Source organism: Propithecus coquereli, unplaced genomic scaffold, assembly GCF_000956105.1.
Source record: "Propithecus coquereli isolate 6110/MARCELLA unplaced genomic scaffold, Pcoq_1.0 Scaffold156, whole genome shotgun sequence".
Taxonomy (NCBI): Eukaryota; Metazoa; Chordata; class Mammalia; order Primates; family Indriidae; genus Propithecus; species Propithecus coquereli.
The window spans coordinates 5,398,579-5,419,164 of NW_012140080.1; the positions used below are offsets into that span (position 1 = coordinate 5,398,579).

Here is a 20,586-nt window from a genome sequence, read left to right on the forward strand (position 1 = left end):
AGGACAGAGCTGGTAACTAGCTCTCCGGCAAGGCGCCCATCTCACTGAGCCTCTTTCCTTTTGTGCAAAACGTGGATACAGATTCCCCTACACGGGGCTTTCTGTGGGGATCAGACAAAAAAATGCATATGAACCCTTTCCCTGGCATGAGACACAAAACGAGGGTTCAGTCAACAGGAAGAGTCCTCATCATGAGCCTGTGGGCCACCCCAACTGAGTCTAGAAGATCCGCCTTCTTCTGGCTCAGCCACGTCCCAGGGCAAGTTGCTTAATCCAACTCTGTAGCTCTCCCATTCTCTTCCGAGTGAGAACTATCCCTCCCCGGCCGGAAAAAGGCAAAGGCAAATGAGAGGGAGGATCTTAAGAGGAAGGAAAGGGAGTTTGGGGAAGTCGTGGTTGCCCATGTCCTCCTCCCTTCCCCCAGTTGTCATTTCTTCCTCCCCTACTTTACTTCCACTCTTAATTTGTGCCTCCAGGGCTGGGCGGCCCGTAAAACACTTGTGAAATATTTTTAGCAAAACTATTATTCTTCTCAAAATCAGAGACACCCCCTCCACCTCCCACCCACCCACACACACACACTCAAAAAAGGAAGGTAGAGAAGGCAACACTGAGGGCTGGAAATGAGTGAGATGCGGACCACAGAGAGGTAAATGAGCAGGCGAGGGTTCCAGAAAGAAGACAGAGAAAAATGAGAAAGGTCAGAGTATAATGAGAAAAAGAGAACATATATAACAGAAAGGAGCTGGAGGGAATGGAACAGAGGAGAGGATGATTGAATCGATCTATCTCTCCGAGACCAGCCCAGCGCAGGGTTCTGTGGCTGCTTTGAAAATGATTCACATGTTCTCTCGCCCTCGCCCCGGGCATGCCAACCCTGCTTCTCTGCTACCTTGTACTTGGGTACATTTCAGACCTTCCCTCCTGCATCAGGAGCTGTTGGAAACAGGGGAATTTGTCTTATTTATGGTACCCCTTGGGACTTCGCATGCTGATTTACACACTTAGGACATTCAATAAATCCCCTCAATGCATGGACGTTAACGAGGGTGGATGCGTGACTGCATGAATGAATGAACTTGAACAAGCCCCGCGAACGGTGCACGAGGATTAGCTTATTTGGACAAAAACCTCCTAAAGGAAGGCAGACCTTATAGAGATCTTAAGAAATTTAGAACTTTTCTCCGGCCCATAGAAAAGTATTTTGCCCCATTTCATATTTTACATTTCCAGCAACTAAAATCGCAGTAAAATAATTAAAGTTTCTTTCAACTAAAATGATTTTTTAAATTTTCAAATATCCTGTTCACCCTGCCGGGGTCTATTAATGGAATGTGGAAAACAAACTCCCAAGATGTGTAAGTTTTATCTTTCTGGCACCATGACTCACAATACAAATGTTTAAAACAGTTAAAAAAATAAATAAAAGGTTTTCTTTGAAGTGATTTCACTTCCTGCTTGTTATTTACCGCTGTTACCAGTGTTGGTAATCGTAACACTTTCAAAAAGATTGGAGTGTGACCAAAGAAGGACTTGAACCAGCCAATCAGTGTGCGTGTCAGATTCACAAATGCTGGAGTTATCACCCCTATGGACAAGACAGTACCAGACAATAAGTAATAATAAATTGGGACCTAATAGCAAAATTTTCTTTAAAGTTTGTGAAAATGCAGTGTTTGTAAACATGCTAAAATTTGCCTTCTACATTCATTTTGTTTCTGAGAGTAAGGTTTTATTCTAGCTGCAGAGAAAATAAACACGCAATTACAATTGCATAAAACTAAGCCAGCTAATTGGGGATTAAAAAAAATAAAAATTTCCCTTGTCTTTTTGCAAACTACTGTTTATCTCAGAAATGTTCCACTGCAATATTAAGACTCATGTTCCTAGGCTTTTGACAGACTCGACAAACAAAAGGGATTTAGGAGAGCGAGCTGACCATCTGTCCAGAGCTTCCTGAACTTTCAGCAAAGCGGATGAATAAAATTATCCTTAATTATGTTGTCAGGGCTGCATTTGAATACCCAGATGTACCAGATTGCAGAGCAGCCACTTAGAATTCCGTTCAAAAATGTTGACTGTGTAATACAACTTTAGAAAGTGACATTACAAGCAGATTTAATATTTTAAAAGTTGTCACTCGTCAGATGAAGATCTATCAGTCTTGGCTCAGAAGGACAGAAGATAAAACTATCTCCCTTGGAGTCTTTCTCTGCTCGTGCTAATGGCCATAACTGAAGAATGCTCATAGGCAAGAAAAACAGGAGCAGGAGGGATATGGACAATCTCTCGGATGCACTTCTCTGTATTCTTTTCACTCGGTTCTGCCAGATATATGATACAGATACACCATGGTCACTTTCATTTAACACCTTTGCTTAAGCTGTTTTCTTCATTCAGTATGTCCAGGTCTTTCTCTATTTACCTAAATCTTACCCAACGCCCTCAAGTCTGAAGCTGGTCACATAGCAGAGTGGTTCATACGGGGCTCTATAGGGGTTTTTGTTTTTTTTTTTTTTGAGACAGAGTCTGGCTCTGTTGCCCTGGCTAGAGTGCCGTGGCGTCAGCCTAGCTCACAGCAACCTCAAACTCCTGGATTCAAGCGATCCTCCTGCCTCAGCCTCCTGAGTAGCTGGGACTACAGGCATGTGCCACCATGCCCAGCTAATTTTTTCTATATATATATATTTTTAGTTGTCCAGGTAATTTCTTTCTTTTTAGTAGAGACGGGGTCTCGCTCTTGCTCAGGCTGGTCTCGAACTCCTGACCTCAAACAATCCACCCACCTCGGCCTCCCAGAGTGCTAGGATTACAGGCGTGAGCCACCGCGCCCGGCCTCTATAGGTTTTAATTCCAGCTCTCTCACTTACTAGTTTTATGGCCCTGGGCAAGATACTTAATTTCTCCAGGCCTCAGTTTTCTAATCTGTAAAATGGAAACAATAATTATGCATTCTTCATTAGGGTTACTATGAGACTTACATGGGCTAATGGATATAAGGCACAATACCTAGCACATGGTTAGGACTCAAATTTAAATTCCACAAGTACTTACAGAGTGCCTAGTATGTCAGGTACTGAGGATATAAGGATTAAATGTTAGCTATTTACAATTTTTACTGCTACTACTACTACAGTACCATTATCTTCTGCCTAGATTATGCCAATAAATAGGGACAGTTCCCTTCTCAAAATTTCCAGCACACTTACCTCGAATGTAATACTTTAGTACTTTAGTGTGCACTGCGTTATTCCTTAATTGTTTCGTGTGTGCATCTGGTCACTTCAGAAAAGCACAAGCTTCTTAAACAAAGGGAAATAAACCATCGCAGGCAAGTCATAGAGCAGAAGTGAGAAGATTTGGGTCCTGAGTCCGTCTCTGTGACCCCATCTCTATGACATACCTCCCAAGGGGAGAGTCACATAAGGTATTTGAGTCTCAATTTCCTCATATGCGAATTGGTAGGATTTGGTTATAATGATTTTTGAACTCCTCTTCATCTCTAAATTCAATGGTTTGCCTTGGTTTATTGTTAATGAGCATAAATCTAAGTCATCACTATTCACTTATAAGGACGCTGAAATGAGTGCGTGTGATGCAATTTGGAGGGTGTGGGTCAACGGCATTTCGCCTCCGTGTGTGCATCATAACGACATCAGCCTATGCGGTTGAGCAACCATCTTTCCACGACTTTTCTGCATGAAGTAAAAATGAGTCCTTTTTAAAATACACTGACTACATTATCAAAGGTTTTCATCTTTTCTTGGAAAAGAGACGGTGAACCTTGGAGCCAATGAGTATTTCAGAAAAAGACACATGAACGGGGCTTAAACATATCCTTAAAATACGAGAATGTCTTGGTTTAAAAGAAAAACCAAATCACAATGTCATCCTATTGGCTGTGAGTATACCTCGAATGAAGAAAACTTGCTTTTATCTTAAACTTCCTTATAGAGTATTTAGATTTATTTTTGATCTTTAAAATGATCATTTCTTAAAATTTCCAGTGTACTTCTGCATTCCATCACACCTACCAGCCTACCAGCTTCACAGGCACCAACTCTGCCTTCCCCCCTGTGACTAGGGGGAAACCTGGGGCTCCTGAGGGAACGCCAGTGCCTACTTCACAGTCTCCAGCACGGCTCCCTTCCCCCCAACCAGCCCCTACCCTCACCCCAGTCATTTCGGTAGCAGACAAACATTATCTCCTATCCTCTTAATAGACCCTTAATAGACCCCACTCCATGGCTCCCTCTGGCCATCACCCCATTTCTCTGCTTCTCTTTACACACAGCTCCTCAAAACAGCTGTCTGTATACTGTTCTGCAGTTCAGGAAACTACTGAGGTCCAGAAAGATGAAGTCATTTATCTACATGGTGATAAAGCACAAAGAAGCATTAAGAGTAGATGTACATCATAAATGTTAGTCTCTGATAACACCAAATGACCCTTTTTTCCCTATTAATGACAATAGAAAAATCCACAATCTCTTAAATAACGTCATTTGCAAACAATAATATTTGGAGAGCAATTTACAGGCTACAAAGAGTTTTCACATGCATTTTCTCACTGGATTTTCATAACATCTGTGCAAGTTGGGTAAGTTGTTAAATCTCCGTCTTATTAATGGCATAACTGAGGCCTAGGAGGTGTGAGTAACTTGCTGGAGGAGTGGGCACAGCAGAGTGACTAGGGTGAGGACTTCTAGGGGTGAAGGCTGCAGCTACTTGTGTCCGTGTGAACTCCGGCAATAACTCAATCGCTTTCTGCCAAAGCAGAAAGATTTTACAGGTTTACCCATCTGTAAAATGGGTACACCTCCCTGGGTTGTTGAGATGTTTCAATGAGTTCATGTATTAATAGAATGCTTGGAACCAGTGATTGACTTGCAGTAAGTTTTAATATTAGTATTACCATTATTAAGTGCCCACTGGGGGACAAGAACTCTACTAGTTTTATAAACAGAAATGCTGAGATTCAACCATGTAGATAATCCAGCCCTGACTCTCATTTTAGTTTAAAACTCTGATAATCTATGACATCGTCATTAATATTTAAAATAAAACAACTGAGTAAAAATACCGGAATATATTTTGCATCCTGTGGAATAATTGCTTTAAAAAAAAAAACCTGCTGAAAGTATACCAGTGGTTTCTGATTTAATTACACTTACCTTCCTTGAGCTTCCCAGCTTCAATATAAGGGGTAAGAAATAGTGGCTGTCCCACATCTCCCGTAGGTGGCTGGGAAACCTGGCTACTTCTGTATATGGAGCGAAATAGCCCATCGCAGGGGCCGAGTATGGACAGGACCAGCAAAACAATCACCTTCCACATGGCGGCAACCATTTCCTCTGGGTCTAGGATGAAAACAACATCCCACAAATAAGTCAAAAGAGTAAATATTTACCTAGCCCTTTTACATGCAAGAAATTCAGTTATTCACTCAAAAAAAAAAAAAAATGTACTGTGTGTAAAGGCCCTTTGCCGAACACCCTGGATGCCACTGTGAAGAAGACGCATTCCTGCCCAGCCTTAAACTCAGTCTAATGAGGTTATTCTTCAAGGGACTCACAGTGTCAGAAATTTAAAAATTATTGGCATTTTAAAAAATGTGGTCTGGAAAATAAATTCAATGGAGAATTAGAGAAAGCCTCAGGACAACCAGGACTCTGTAACTGACCACCCAATGAGTGGTAGAGACCATTATACCACCATGGAAGGGCAGAGGATGGAGCACACACTTGCCGCTGAGAGAGCCTAGGAAGGCCTTACCCAGGGCAGCTGTGAATAAAATGTGGGTGGATCTCAGGTGAACCAGAGAAACAGGGAAGGCATCACTGGTGGGTAAGCCCCGTGAGCAAAGGTGAGACCTCAGCCACCCATACACACTTTGTAGGAAAAAGACACAGTGAATGGTTATCTTCTCTTTCTCTTACAAGTAACCAAAGTTTGTATCCAACAACAAAAAAAAGAAGGAAGAGAGGAAGGGTCCTAAAACTATCTTCAGGTCCATCCCTCTATTGTGCTGATAAATAAGTTCAAGAAATTAGACCCCTAACTATTAGCACAAAGCTTTCCACGGATCTTCAAATTTGATGTTTGCTTAGAGCATTCACTTGGGTTGATAGTAATAATGGCATAAAATAGTATGATGATTTACCCAATCTTGTACATACATATGTAAATTGTATTTACAGTGGGCTTTCCCGTGTATTTTTAGCTGGGTTGAATCTCCTAATAATTCCACAGTGTTAAAGAAAAATTATTCGGTGATACTTGTTAAAGCAGAATAAGGTAGTTTATTCAGGGTGTCGATAGGTATCGGGACCGCTGCAGTGGGGGAGAGAGCTAGGGCTCAACTCCTAATACCGCACCGGCAAGCAGGAATTTATAGCCAAGGAGCAGCGAGAGAGTCAGTGGATAGACAATTACTAAGAAGAAAGATCGAGTGTCAGGATGACCTGACTAAACCAAGCTAACAGAATTCTTGCAGAAGACAGGCCAGAGAGACATCACCTCGGGGATGGTGGAGTTTGAGGAACCTGATCAGATATTGAGGGTGATCAAATGTCGGGGTGGGGGGGCTATTCTTGGTAAACTGGCTTAGCAGAGTTCTTTGCTAAAACTGGATTTTACAAGGAAGTGCACAGATGGACCTGGCAGAAGATTCAGAAGCCTGATTAAAATTTGGCCAAGCAAAGAATCTTTGTCACTGGGAAAGTGATGACTATTGTTACCAATTTTAGATGAGGAGCATTTGACTCAAAGGAGTGTCTCACGCAAGGACGTGAAAGTAGAGAAAGCAGAACCCGATCCCAGTCAGGGCCAGGACCAGGGGGAAGTGAGTGAGGAGCAGGTGCAGGGGCAGATGTCATCTTCCTCTAAAACTTTGACTTTTTTATCATAGATTCTTCTCTGAACTATATGGATTTTTTTTCAAATATCGCATTAAAATACTATTTATCTTGATTATTGAATTTTGGAGCACTTTCTTAGATTTCACACCTGAAGCAGGTGCCTGTCTTCCCTCACCCTATCCTGACCCTGGTAAGCAAGGTATTAGGATAATAACTATACCAGTGCCATTACATCACTCTGCACTCCTGCTGTTTAAGTATGCCCATGTTCTTAGCTCTAAATTCTAAATAAAACACATGAAATGAATAAATACTCCACTCACTCAGATTGCTGGATGCAAAAAGATATATACAATTATGTAAATATAGCACCTGCTTTTGATGTTCAGTGCTTTAAAATGCGAAGCCATTAGAATGAGTTAAAAATATTAAATGTGTAAAGATCTTTTAACCATACGCTTATTACAACCCAATTTGGTGTAATATGAAAATATTGGTTGTAGCAAATTTTAAAAGCTTTTCAGCTGCATTTCCCCAATAAGATAAAAGTTTATAATTATAATTCAACTGAATATATAATTGAACCCTTGTCATGTCTTGCAGGGTTAACCTAATAGAATTCCTCACACTTAATGTAAATAGGCCCAACCAGACACGGTATGGAGTTAAAAAAAAAAAAAAGGCTTTTGCCTATTATTGACTATAATAAAGAACAAAGTGAATTTAGAAATTGAAATTAGATTCCCAAGAAGCCCAAGGGCAATAGCCACTATGGCACTGTTAAAACTCTTTTATTTAATTATGTGAACTTGTTACACTGATGTTTTAATAGCATAGTTACTTTCAAGGAATGCCTGAAATCAACAATTTTACTTTCTAACTGGTTCAGGAAAAAAAGGCAATATTAAAAAAATAGAAGAAGCTCTTCCAGTAAGAAGTTTTTTTCCTGGGGACAAAAACAAGAAACCAATCATGCCATCTGATTTCTCAATCTTCCTGCTGCCAATCTCCAGCCCCCTTTAATGGAAACCATTAATATTTAAACAACCGAGGTAGTTATAGCACTTTTCTTGTAAGCAGAGGTTGATTCAGAGATCTTAAAAAAAGAAAGAGGTAAAATAGGTCTTGGTTTTTTTTTTTTAATTACTAAGGGTACTTATTTTAATTGACGTAAATCTAATACATAACAGTAAGTGTTGGGTCAATTTAGTACATCTCATTAACATTTAATCAAATAACTATTCGAGTCATGGTTTCCCACGTAGGTGAATTAAAGCAACAACGTACTTCATTTCACAGTTCGCATGTAACAGTCAGAATTCCTGAACTGTGCTTAGCTGTCATCTCTCCTAATAAAAATGAAAGCTGTTATTATGAATGGAGAAGTAGGTTTTTTTAACACCTTTCTCAAATGTTTTTGTTTATCCTGCATTAGCGTGAATCTTTTTATTTACTGAAAATTTATTAAGCACTTTCTAAGCCAATAAACCCTGTACTAGATAGAGGCTACCTCCACAGAGCTTATCTACTAGAAAGAGGAAAAAAAAATCTATTAACCATACACTTTATCATATCTATTTGAAATAATATGAAAACATTGGTGCTATTTCCAGTTCAAATATATCATACCGAAGGATTCAAGGAAAATGTTCCTCTTAATAAATGTTTAAAAACAGAATAAAATCTAGGTTTATACAAATGTTGGCAGAATCAAATAACCTAAAGGTCAAAAGTATATGATTTGCTAAAACTGTCTTGCTAGACCTTAAATATTAGAGTTGGAAACCATGTGTCCAATGTATAATTTTTTGATATTAAAGCTATTTATCACAGTGTTCTTTAGAATAATAAAGACCGTTAACAATTTAAACTTCCAACAATAAGACATCAGATAAGTAAGTTACTGCACACCAGAAACATGGAATTATATACAGCAATCAAAATGACTCCACTGAGAATATTTTGGAAAATACGATAAAATATGAGGTAAAGAAAAGCAGGATACTAAATTGGATATATGATATTTTCTCTGTATTTAATACTTCTTAATAATTTCTAAATTTTCTATAACAATTAATCTTGTAATCAGAAAAGAATAGTTTTTGTTTTGCTTTTTTAAAACAAAGTGAAGCAACTGATAGACATGGCAAAAAGAAAAAGTGCTTGTTCCTTATTCCTTATCACTACCTGGTTGTGACCTCTTGTGTTTCCTAGGAAAAAGGTTCTGTTTGTTCTTCTAGAATAGCTTCCTCTTTCTCTAACATTCTGTTAAGGTGTGTCCTGATCTCCTAAAGCCACAGGACCTCAGAGACTCAAAGTAAATTTTCTCTTTGGTAAATTAGAAGGCTCTGCATAAATGTGAGGTGTTGTTATAATAATAATTATTATTATATTTGTATTTAATTCTGCCTAGAGTAATAGAGTCCATAACAAGAATGCACATAATTGGTACTAATCAAATATTTGTTGAATCGATGTATCTAAATAATGAACCATGATATTTTAGATCTACACAAGATATTAAACTTTCATGTGGTCTAATTCCTTTATCTTAGGGACTAGAAAACTGAAACCAGAGGAGTAATTAACTTGATCAAGATTACACCACTGATGATCCATAGGGCCAAGACTCAAAGCCAGAATTTATTTATGGTTCTAAATCTAATCTCTTTTCCACTCTCCCAGCTTTGGTTAGGATTATATTCAAATATTCTGACTCTTATTGTCTTGATAGATAATAACAGCCTGTAATAGTCTTAAATCCCTTTCATGGATTGTTAAAAGATGCAGCAAAGACATAAACAAACGAACAAACAGAAATTTATTATGATAAGTAAATCTTTCTAGAGGAGTTTGGTTTTTAGAAACAGCTCCATAATAATCCAGATTCTCCCATGACTGATCAGTGGACCTTGGGCAAAGCCGCAGCTTGTCTGGGTCCCACTTGGTATGCTACAGCCAGCACGAGAGAGCTGACGGTTAAATTTGCAGGAACTTTAAAAGCCAGCTGTTCAACACAGTCACTGTTAAAAATTAAACAACAAAAAATTAACATCGAATAAGTCATATTTTACAACATAGGTTAAAAATACTCAAAGCTTACTTCCTAATTATGTTACTATATTAACTATTACCTGTGATCTGGAGTTATGTATTTTGTATCTGTCTGGTGGACAGATTATAACAGTTGGCTCCTGCGCATCTTTTTCCAACTGTGTTGAGTAATCTTGTCGGTAACTTGAAATCAGCCATGGTGGAGTATTTACACCATGGGAATCAGCAAACACCATGAATCAGGGCTTTCCCCTTCCAGGGAGCCAGTTGTTAAACATTTTACCTGCACATATTAGCTTCATCTTCATTATTTTCAAAACGAGCTAGACATTACTTTCCATCAGCTCACACTCCAATTCCAACTGAAATGACCAACAGAAGAGACCAAAAGGGAAAAATACTGCCTCGTGGTCCTCTGCGTGTGGAAGCAACTAGAATCATACCTAGATATGCAAGTCCTTGAGAACCTGAAAATACCATGGGTAGGTGTGTGTTATACAAAAAAAAAAAAAAAATCAAAAACAAAAACTCCAGAATGACGACAAAGAAACAAAGAACAGACATGTAAACCAGCCTTGTCTTCTCCCCTTTAATCAAATAACAGCCATTATAGCTGCAATTTAAATAGTTACTTTGATTTCTTTTACATATTTAAGTAGCTTTATAACTTCCAACATAATAAAAACATTACAAAAACCAGGCCAACTAGTAACAGACACTTCCATGAAATCTATAATAAATAAAAGAAAGGTACGAGAAAGTGGTTCTTCTACCTAAAAAGATTCAGTTGCATTTCAAGATTATTCGAGCGGATCCCAAGCATTTGAATCCTGCCACGAAGGGCTATCGTGAAACCCTGAATTAAGTACCAACAAAAGCCCCAAATCTGTTTTACTAAAGGATTTCCATGCCCCAAAAATAAAATGGTAAAAGAAAACCTTTATTTTGAGGGATCCATTATTCATCTTCCTTAAGATATCATTTTAATTTCTAAAATTGATATTTCAAGCACTCTTTCCCCGGAGAGGACATAGTACATGCCACACAAAGTAAAGGGCAACCTTTTGCTGAAGTGGCACTGAGACTTACATGCCTATCTCCTCTGCACAGGCCGACCCTCTGGCATCACACGGTCTTGTCTAATTTCTCTGATTAATTAGTTGTCCCTATCTCTGCCATCCTATCCTTGCACTTGCAGAAAAGGGAGACAAACTAGAGGTATGTGGCAGGTGGAAAATTAGGAGAATCAGGAAAAGAAGAAAATAATATTATCTGACACTATAGTAAAGGAGTTTGTCCCTTGAAATGTCACTCCAACCAGAAGGAAAATTTGAGCCGGGGGCAGGAGTGGACAGTAACATGTAGACATGCCCTAAAATGTCATTAACAGTTTTGAAATAGAAAGGCCGGCCCCACGATCAAAGGCATCATCACAATAATGACACCAGTAATAGCTACGAGTTACTGAACGCTTCGTCTGTACAAGAAACTGTGCTGATTGCTTTCTATTTTTTATTTCTAAGCCTTACCAGGTAGTTACTATTATCCTCCCATTTCATAGATGAGATACTGACCCTCAGAGAATTTAAGTTACTTGCTCAGATCCACACAGTTAGGAGGTAGTAAAGCAGGGAACTGCGGGTATCAGGGCTCAGAACATGATACCCCAAACTATGGCACCTTGGCATAGTGGGTATTTTAAGCCGAAGAAAACTGAGAAAACAGAAGAAGCAGGAAGGCCATCTGTGACCATTTCCCGCCTTTTTCTCCTGAGAGCTGGCCATAAAAGAATTCTCTGACCCACTGCTCCTGAAAGTAGGTCATAAGCCCCTCACTGCAGAGGGGTCCTGCCCTATCCCCAGAGAGAAGGAATGTCACACAGAGACTGAAAAGAATCCGAACAAGCAGGCCTTGCTTATTTATTGCCATTACATCGCACCCTTTTGTCCTCCGGTCATGCTTTTGCACAACTGTCCCTAAAAATATACAGTTTTCCCTGGGTCTTTGTGTCTTCATTTCTGAAGCTTTCTACGTCACTTGTATTAAATAATTTTTTAATGCTTTTTCTTGTTAATCAGGTTTTTGTTGTTGCTGTTGTTATAGGGGTCTCAGCCATGAACCTTGTGTTAGACGAGGGAAAGATATTCTTTTTCTCCCCTGCAGTTTCCGGCAGCCAACGTGCGGTAGCTGACACACCCCAGCAGCTCCAGAACATGGGACAACTGACAAGAAGCTGGCAAACGATTAAGAATTTTTTCCCAAGTTCGCTTCTCCCGAATCTCTGCCTCTAGTGCCGGTAGAGAGTAGAAGGTAAGAATTTCCTTTCCATTCCAAATTCAGATTTGCAGGAGAAAATCATGTGTTTGGGTTGTGACTCATGTAAATTTGGTCTGGGGGTATCTATCAGCTATTGATCCTTTCCCTCCCAGGGACAGCTACCTCTTTCCCGTGTGTCTCCTTTTGTGTCCTGCGAGCTTCGCTTTATGACTAACTAGTGAGAACACTCTCTGGTCTCTGCCAGATGGGGGTGGGCGTGCAATTGTTTGGGCTAACAGGGATCAGGAAACACATCTCTGGGTAGATGAGCTGAGAATGAGAAGAAGCCGGCCTTGAGGGAACAGTGCAAAGGCCCTGAGGTACAAAGCAGTGTGCTTATTGTTGGTTGGTGGGAACACAGTGGATGGAGGAGGGAGTGGCACAGGATGAGGCTGGTGAGATGGATAGAGCAGAGCATGTAGAGGCTCACCTGTCTTCATATGTGTCAGCATTTTATTCTAATTATAACGGAAGAGCATTGACATGGTTTAAGCAAGTGAGTAATATCATCTGATTTACATGGTGATGTGATCACTCTGGTTGCTATGTGGCAAGTAGACTTTAGGAGAATAAGAATGGAACCAGGACACCAATAAGGAGGCCGATGTCATACTTCACAGAGAGATCAGGGAGCAGCACTGCAGGTGATGAGAAATGGTCAGCCACATTCTGAAGGCAGATCCTCCAGTATTTGCTAATAAACCAGATCTAACGACTGAGGGAAAGGGAAGAGTAAACAAGGATGATGCCTAAGTTATGTGCCCTGTGTGACTGCATGGACTGTTATGGGTTGAACTGTGTCCCCCAAAAAGACATGTTGAAGCTCTGACTCCCAGTACCTTAAAATACAATCTTATTTGGAAATAGTGTCTTTGGAGATGCTATCAGTTAAGTTAGAATAAGGCCATACTGGTGTAGGGTGGGGCTTTAATCCAATATAACTCACGTCTGTGTAAGAAGAGGAGGCGATTGGCCAGGTGTGGCAGTGAGCGCCTGTAGTCCCAGATACATGGGAGGCTGAGGCAGGAGGATCGCTTGAGCCCAGGAGTGTGAGGTTGCTGTGAGCTGTGATGATGCCACTGCACTCTACCCCTCTACCCAGGGTGACAGAGCAAGACCATGTCTCAAAAAGAATAAAAATAAAATAAAAGAGGAGGGAAATACAGAGGAAAGGCCACGGAAAGATGGAGACACTGAGAGGGAAGATGGCCATGTGACAACACAGGGAGAGACTGAAGTGATGTCTCTACCAGCCAGGGAGTAGCAGGATTGTTGGCAAACACCAAAAGCCAGCAGAGGTGAGGAAGGAGCCTCCCCCACAGGCTTCAGAGGGAGCGCGCCCCTGCTATGTGTTGCCCTTGGACTTGTAGCCTCCAGAACTGGGAGACAGTAAATTTCTGTTTTTAAAGTTACCCAGATTGTGGTATTTTGTCATGGCTTCCCCAGGAAGCTAATACATGACTGGCAGGGCCATGACGGGAGGTTGGGATGGAAGGTGTGAAGATTCAACACCCTAAGAGTTCTGCTTTCAGCTGCCTGGTAGGCTTTCAAGAGAAAATTCCGAGTGACCAATAATAAAACAGAAAAGGGAAGCTAAATTGGTTTCATATGTAAAATACGCCTGGCATTATTGTAAGCCAGCATTGCCGACAGCGTCCTTTATGGAATACTAGTTCAGCAAGATATTAATAGATTTTATAAGGAAAAATGTTTGGGAAATTCTGTGTTAAATAAAATCAAACGGGCTTCTTGTTACAGAGCATCCTAGAGCCTTTCGCTAATGGATGGCACATGTTTCTTTGACTTGACGCTATTCTTAGACAAGGCCTAAGGCCAGAGCTTCATATGACACATACCCAGATAGGTAAACTAAATCCCAGGTTAAGTACGTTTCTCAGCCATTAAGTAGTAAAGCCGGATTTGAAGCCATATCTAGATGATTCCAAAGTCTACATACTTTCTGTATACCACTGTATAAATGACATAATATAACAAAATCTGCCTCAATAAAACTTTTGATGAAAACAGAATTCTCAGTAAACTGGATTATTTTGGCTATTTGCAGGATTTATAAGTACTGAAATTGTAAGTGATTTAAAGACATGTTTATCTGCAAAAAAGTGAAAATCGCAGGTCCAGAGACTGCTTCATAATGGATTTCTATTACACTCCTTCAGTTTTGAAAATAACTTTTTGGGGGTAGGTGAAGCTCTCTAGCCTTCAGGACTTTAAAATTTCATGACAAAGGCAGTGTCCTCCACTAAGAAACTTTTGATTATTTTTGCTCGAGTAAATGTGGCCCTGTCCTTTTTAGAACCATCCTCTTTTTTTATCGCCTATTATAACTAAATTTTTCAAATTTTAAAAAATTAGGATGCACAATGTGTCAAATACAAGGGTAAGATTGGGAACAACGGATGAGAACAATGTATGTGAGGATGAGCCCAGTAAATTCTGCAATGTCATCAGCTCAACTGTCACTCCCTGAGGTGACAAGAAACATCTCTCTGATTCTAGAAGAGCTACCATTATTAGTAGTAGCAACCACTGTATAATGCTTCCTTATTATTCTAGTACTTTCCTCAGGTCTTTTCTATAGTCATCTCATTTGATCCTCACCATCACTTCTTTTGTTTTTTTCTTGAGACAAGGTCTCACTCTGTCACCCAGGCTAGAGTGCAGTGGTGTCATGACAACTCACAACAACCTCGAACTCCTGGGCTCAAGGGACCCTCCTATCTCAGCCTTCCAAGTAGCTGGGACTACAGGTACACACCACCATGCCTGGCTAATTTTTCTATTTTTAGTAGAGATGGGGTCTTGCTCTTGCTCAGGCTGGCCTTGAACTCCTGACCTCAAGCAGTACTCCCACCTCGGCCTTCCAGAGTGCTAGAGTTACAGGCGTGAGCCACCGTGCCCGGCTTGACCCTCACCATCACTCCTGAAAGGGCTGCAGCTCTTCGATAGATGCCCATGCTGACTGCACGCCCTGCCAAGTGATGATTCTCCAGTCAGGGGCTGCTCTGAGACAGACTCCAAGTTGACTGGACCATGTACTCAGTCGCTGAATGAATATTAATACATCCTTAGCTCCTACTGTGTGCCAGCCTTCAGCCCAGGCACAGGAAAGAAGAGACAGGGTCTACCTTCATGAAGTTTACCCTCTAATGGGGAAGAGAGAGAAATTAAGAAAGAGCTATTACGAAAATTAAGAGAGAGCTATTAAGAAAAGTAAAGCAGATAGAGAGTGAGGGGTCAAGGAGTGACCCTCTGAGAAGGTGACATCTGAGCAGATCTGAAGGACAGGAGAGAGTTCCATGTGACTACCTGGGAAGAAGAAGTTCCAGGAGTAAGAACAGTGACTGCAAAGGCCTTTGACAGGAGACAAGGAAGACAGAAGCCAGTGTGGCCAGAGTCCAGCGGTGACGGTCGAGTGGTACACAGTGGGATCAGGTGTCTGATCATGCAGGGTGTTGAAAGCCACCATGTGTTTTAGGGGCTTCCTTCCCCCAAGCTCCAGATGTCTCCATGAATGTGGTGGGGGTCCAGCAGTGTAACCCACTGGTGGGGGCTAGGGGTGAAGGCAGGAAGATTCATCTCATGGGTACCTTTGTGTAAACTGGTCATGTGGGGCTCACCACACTTCCTGTCTCCATAGGGAGAGGTGCTCTTCTCTCCTCACCCTGTGTGGGCCTGTGAATTGCTGGGCAAGTCCGCTCAACTCTGGGCTTCAGTCGTGGGAAGCCCATTTGCCCAAAAGTAAAACTCCATTCCAACCCAGCCTCTCTCAGTAATCAAGGTGATGTTTTGCTATCCACCTGCCTTGCTCTTTTGTCTTATTTCTCGCGTTCTTCAGAACTCAGGAAAGAAGAGGAGGTACTATGTTTCAGACTCCCTCAGAGATCTCAACAGAATGAATGTAGGCTTTATTCTAAATGTAACCACTATTCTCCACTGTCTCTATTATCCTGCAAACATTTCATCATATATGTGATTGAAGACGGGCATGGTTAATAATACTAGCTTCATCTACCACATCAAGAATTTAAAGTCCCAAACAGTCTGGCTTCCCCACAACAGCCCTGGAAAGGTAAGTGAGAACCGGGCATGAGAAATGATCTCTAAAATCAAACCAACAGAAATGTCTTCCCAGGGCTAATCAAAAGTCAACAAAGTCACTGCATCCCCTCATCAAGTATTTTAAAATCAATCATGCACAGTATCCAAGATGGAGACAACAGAGACGAACAGACTGGTTCGTCTGGTTCTTAAGCCATTGAAACACCCTTTCTCATTGCTTCTGTCTGCAGTTTCTGAAAATAAAAACACTGTTTTCGCGTTCTTACTTGCTGCGTTCTGACTTCTGTCCATCTTACTAAAATCATTAATAATCTCTGTATTTTCAAATTCAAAAGGAAAATTTGTCTTTATCTTTATTGACTCTCCTGACACATTGCCACTATCCCTTTTGTAAATTTATCAATGCCTGGAAATTCTTCTGTAATTCGTATCTTCATGGGTCTTCTAGAATTTTCTCCTACATAGATAATTCCCTTTTCCTATGCCTTCCCCTTAAATGTCGGGTTTCCCAGGATTCTGCCTCTCCTTGGTCCACAGCTTCTCACACTTTCCACATGCTCTGCAGGGTGGTCTCATCACTCTAACTAGCACTTTCTGCTGACACTCCGAGTGAGGGCTCTTCTCAAAAGCTTCAGGCCCATCTCTCCACCTGCCCGCTGAACATTTTCACCTGATGTCCCATGGGTGTATTAAACTCAACATGTCACAGTGGAACTTAATCCTTCTGCTGAAACATGGTGAATTGAGCAGCATTTGTTTATTTCTGTTCTCTCAAGAAACCTCTCTAAAATGAGAGCAAAGATATTTTTTCTAAACATATAAGTTCCATGGCCCAAGAAAATAAGAGAGGCGACAGTAAATGAGGCAGATCAAATTTTTGTTGTTGTTGTTAGATGGAAAGTGAACAGTCTGCAGAGAGTGACGGCAGAATATAAATGAGAAACAAGCTAATTCACAGTACAGAACTGCAGAAAGCCCAAAAAATGCCAAGTCCTGAACACTGCAGAAGGCAAAAGGGAAGCATGGGCTGCAAACAGAGGGGTTGGTGAGAGTCTATAGCAGCATGTAGGTCCTCAGATTCCCCCACCCCACCCCGCCCCCTGACAGAGGACAGGAGAAAATGTGTTCTTTGGAAAATTTAGGCAGAGGCACTCTAGACTTGAAAATATAAGAAGCAGTGAAAACGGAGGAAGAGGCACCTACTGAAAATCGAGAGGAAGTCTACACATTGACATACCCCAGCCACTTGAACACTCTCTGATACGAAAGTTGGCAGCAAGGACTGTACGCCTCCATTCTGCATCCTTTGCAGGAGACTGAAGGATTCTTCTCTGCAATGACTGAATCCTCTTAGAGAAAGAACCTGCACATATTGACATGTGGGGTCCTCTAATGGAATGTCTCGGACCCCACCAATCAACTCCAGGGAGACACTGAACTGATGTCCCTTCAACACAATGGAGCATCCAACCAGCAATTTAGTTTCTCATGCTTAATCTGTAAGTCGACTGCAATGCACCACTGGACATTTGAGGAAAGCCTCCAACTTCGTAGAAAATCCAAAAGACACAAAATGAACATAAAAACTCAGAAAAGGTAGTAATGTATGGAGCAGAATAATACTTCAAAAACAAAAAATATCTTCAAGGAGAGAAGATATTGCATTCATTCAACAACAGAATGCTGTTTTTAAAGGGAATAGAAAAACAAGAATACGCTCCTGAAAATTAACATATGATAACAGAAATTTTAACAATTTGATAAAAGGACAGGGCAATAAAGTCACAGAAATTTCACAGAAAATATAAGTGAAAGAGAAAAGAACTTTAAAAAATAGGAAAAAAGAAGAAAATAAGGAGATTGGTTCCAGAAGACCAGTATCTGACTAATGGGAGTTCCATAAAAGAAGAAAGATAAAATTCAGGAGGGTAAATTATCAAAGAAATAGTACAAAAACATGGAGCAAAGGTATAGACATAATTTTCCATATTTAAAGGGACCACCAAGTTCCTGGGTCAAGGAATGAAAACATGAGGAACAGATTTCAGAAATGAAGTGACTCTCATAAACTTTCCAGAGAGAGAGAGAGAGAGAGAGAGAGAGAGAGAGAGAGAAATCACAGAAAAAGAATCAAGAACCGAAATGGCATTGGACTTTTCAATAGTAGCGCCGGCAGCTAAAAGATACTGGGGAAAAAAATCCCTTCAAAATTCTGGGAGAAATGGTTTTCAAACTAGAATTGTATACTCAGCCAAAGTATTAACCAAATGTGAGGATAAATTAAATAAATATTCAGAAATATCTAAGATTTTAGAAATTGATTCTCATAAACCACTTTTCGGAAAGCTACTGATGGATGTGGCCCACTGAAACAAGGAAATAACCAAAAAGAGGAAGACATGGAATCCCAGTAATGGGAGCTATTAATAGCACAGGAGAGAGGAGACACGAAATGGCAGAATGATAGCTATGTCTAAAGAGCCACCAGCGTAGACTGGAACAGGAAGACAGAGAGGTCCACAAGAAAAGTCCTCAAGAAAGAAATATAGCCAGGTGCAGTGGCTCGTGCCTGTAATCTCAGGTACTTGGGAGGCTAAGGTGGGAGAATTGCTTGAGCCCAGGAGTTCAAGGCTGCAGTGAGCTATGATCACACCACTGCACTCCACCTGGGCAACAAAGCAAGACCCCTTTCTTAAAAAAAAAAAAAAAAAAAATAGAAAGAAACTTTAACTGATTACTGCATGAGTTTTTATGAAAAATCATATCAATAAGGATATTACAGTTCTGTCAGCAAGTTTGGACAGATGTCCTAACAGTGACAGAGAAAAATAGGATAATCCAAGAAGAGGCAATTTTTGACTCATTGAAGACAATAAAGCTGTGTAAGAAAGGGAATGCAATTTTATAGCATATCTACTTGGCTCAGCAGTGAGCAATATTTACATAACAAGATAAACATCAGATACTGATTCAGCAAAAAAGAAAATTTTGTCACCGTTTGAACGGGATGTAGGGTAGGAAAGTTGGGAGATAAGTTACATTAACGTGCTAAATTCTAACACTGTTGAAAAAGAAGTCAACAGAAAATACCTCAAATAAAAAGTATGACTCTAAAACCCATAAATCAAGAAGTAGATTAGGTAGATTACTTAGAAATTTGGAAAATGAATGCTAGAAGAAACAGGTAAAAGTAGGGAAGGAGGTCTCAGAGATAAGGGAAGTATGGAAGGGGTGGAGAAGAGAACTGAATTTTTTTATTATGAGAATTATAATATTACTTGGCTTTTCACCTGTGTATATGTATTATGTTGACAACAATCAAAACTAGTTAAGAAGAACTCAAAACTAAACTTATTATCTTCTTCCCCAAACTTGTCCTTACTTCTCTATTTTCTGTCTTGGTTGGAAATACTCCCATCCACTCGCAGACTGAAGATGAAAACCCAGGATTTGTTCTTGACTTATCTATCTCCCTCTTGTTCCCTTCCCACAGCCAATCAATTGCCAACTGAATCTCCCAGACGTGTTTCAAACCCACCCTCCCCTATCTAACCCTTCTCCCACGGCCTAATCCAGTTCCTCAGCATCATCTGCCTGGACTACTGCAAATCTCCAAAGTAATTTCCAACCTTGACCTTAACTCCTAGTCACATTCACCTCTCTATACTCATTTGCTGTTGTAGCTCCTATTCAGGGAGGTCATGGAATTTATACCATTTAAGAATGCATCACACAGCAATAGATAACCAACACAGGTGCAGGATGTGAGCATAAGTAGGAAGCAGAGAAAGGGGATGGAGTCTAGAGAAGTTAGTAGAGACCTGGTCATGGAGTTTCGTGGGTTATGCTGGGAGTTTTTATCTTTATCCTCTAGTGACCAGGAACTGCTCAAGGGCTTTACATTTTGGAAAGACTACTATGGCCATAACGTAAGGATGGACTTAAGCTGGAATGACAGAGGGCAGAAAGAGCAGTTAATATTCTTCACAACAATCTAGAATAAAGATGAAGGGAGCTCGTATTAGGGCAGAGCAATAGAAATAGTGTGCACAGGGCAGACTTGAAAATAATTAAAAGGTAACATTGAAAGCAGCTTGCAAATAATGACATATTACAGTTGAAGTAGAACAAAGCATCTAGGACAACTCCCAGATCTGACTTAGATGGCTGGGCAGTACCATTAACTAAGATCTCCCACTACTTGATTTTGCCATGATTTCAGCTAGCATTTGTGTGTGTGTGTGTGTGTATGTGTGTGTGTGTGTGTGTGTGTGTG

At 40.5% G+C, this 20,586-nt stretch overlaps 1 protein-coding gene across 1 annotated transcript in view; it reads right to left on the bottom strand.

Annotated features, from left to right (window-relative positions):
• Positions 1-20,586, bottom strand: part of CPVL (carboxypeptidase, vitellogenic-like) — a 138,679-nt gene that overhangs the window by 110,188 nt on the left and 7,905 nt on the right. The window contains exon 2 of the mRNA XM_012640677.1: positions 5,175-5,360. Coding sequence (XP_012496131.1) covers positions 5,175-5,349 — 175 coding nt within the window. The 5' untranslated portion in view covers positions 5,350-5,360. The remainder of the gene's footprint in view (positions 1-5,174; positions 5,361-20,586) is intronic.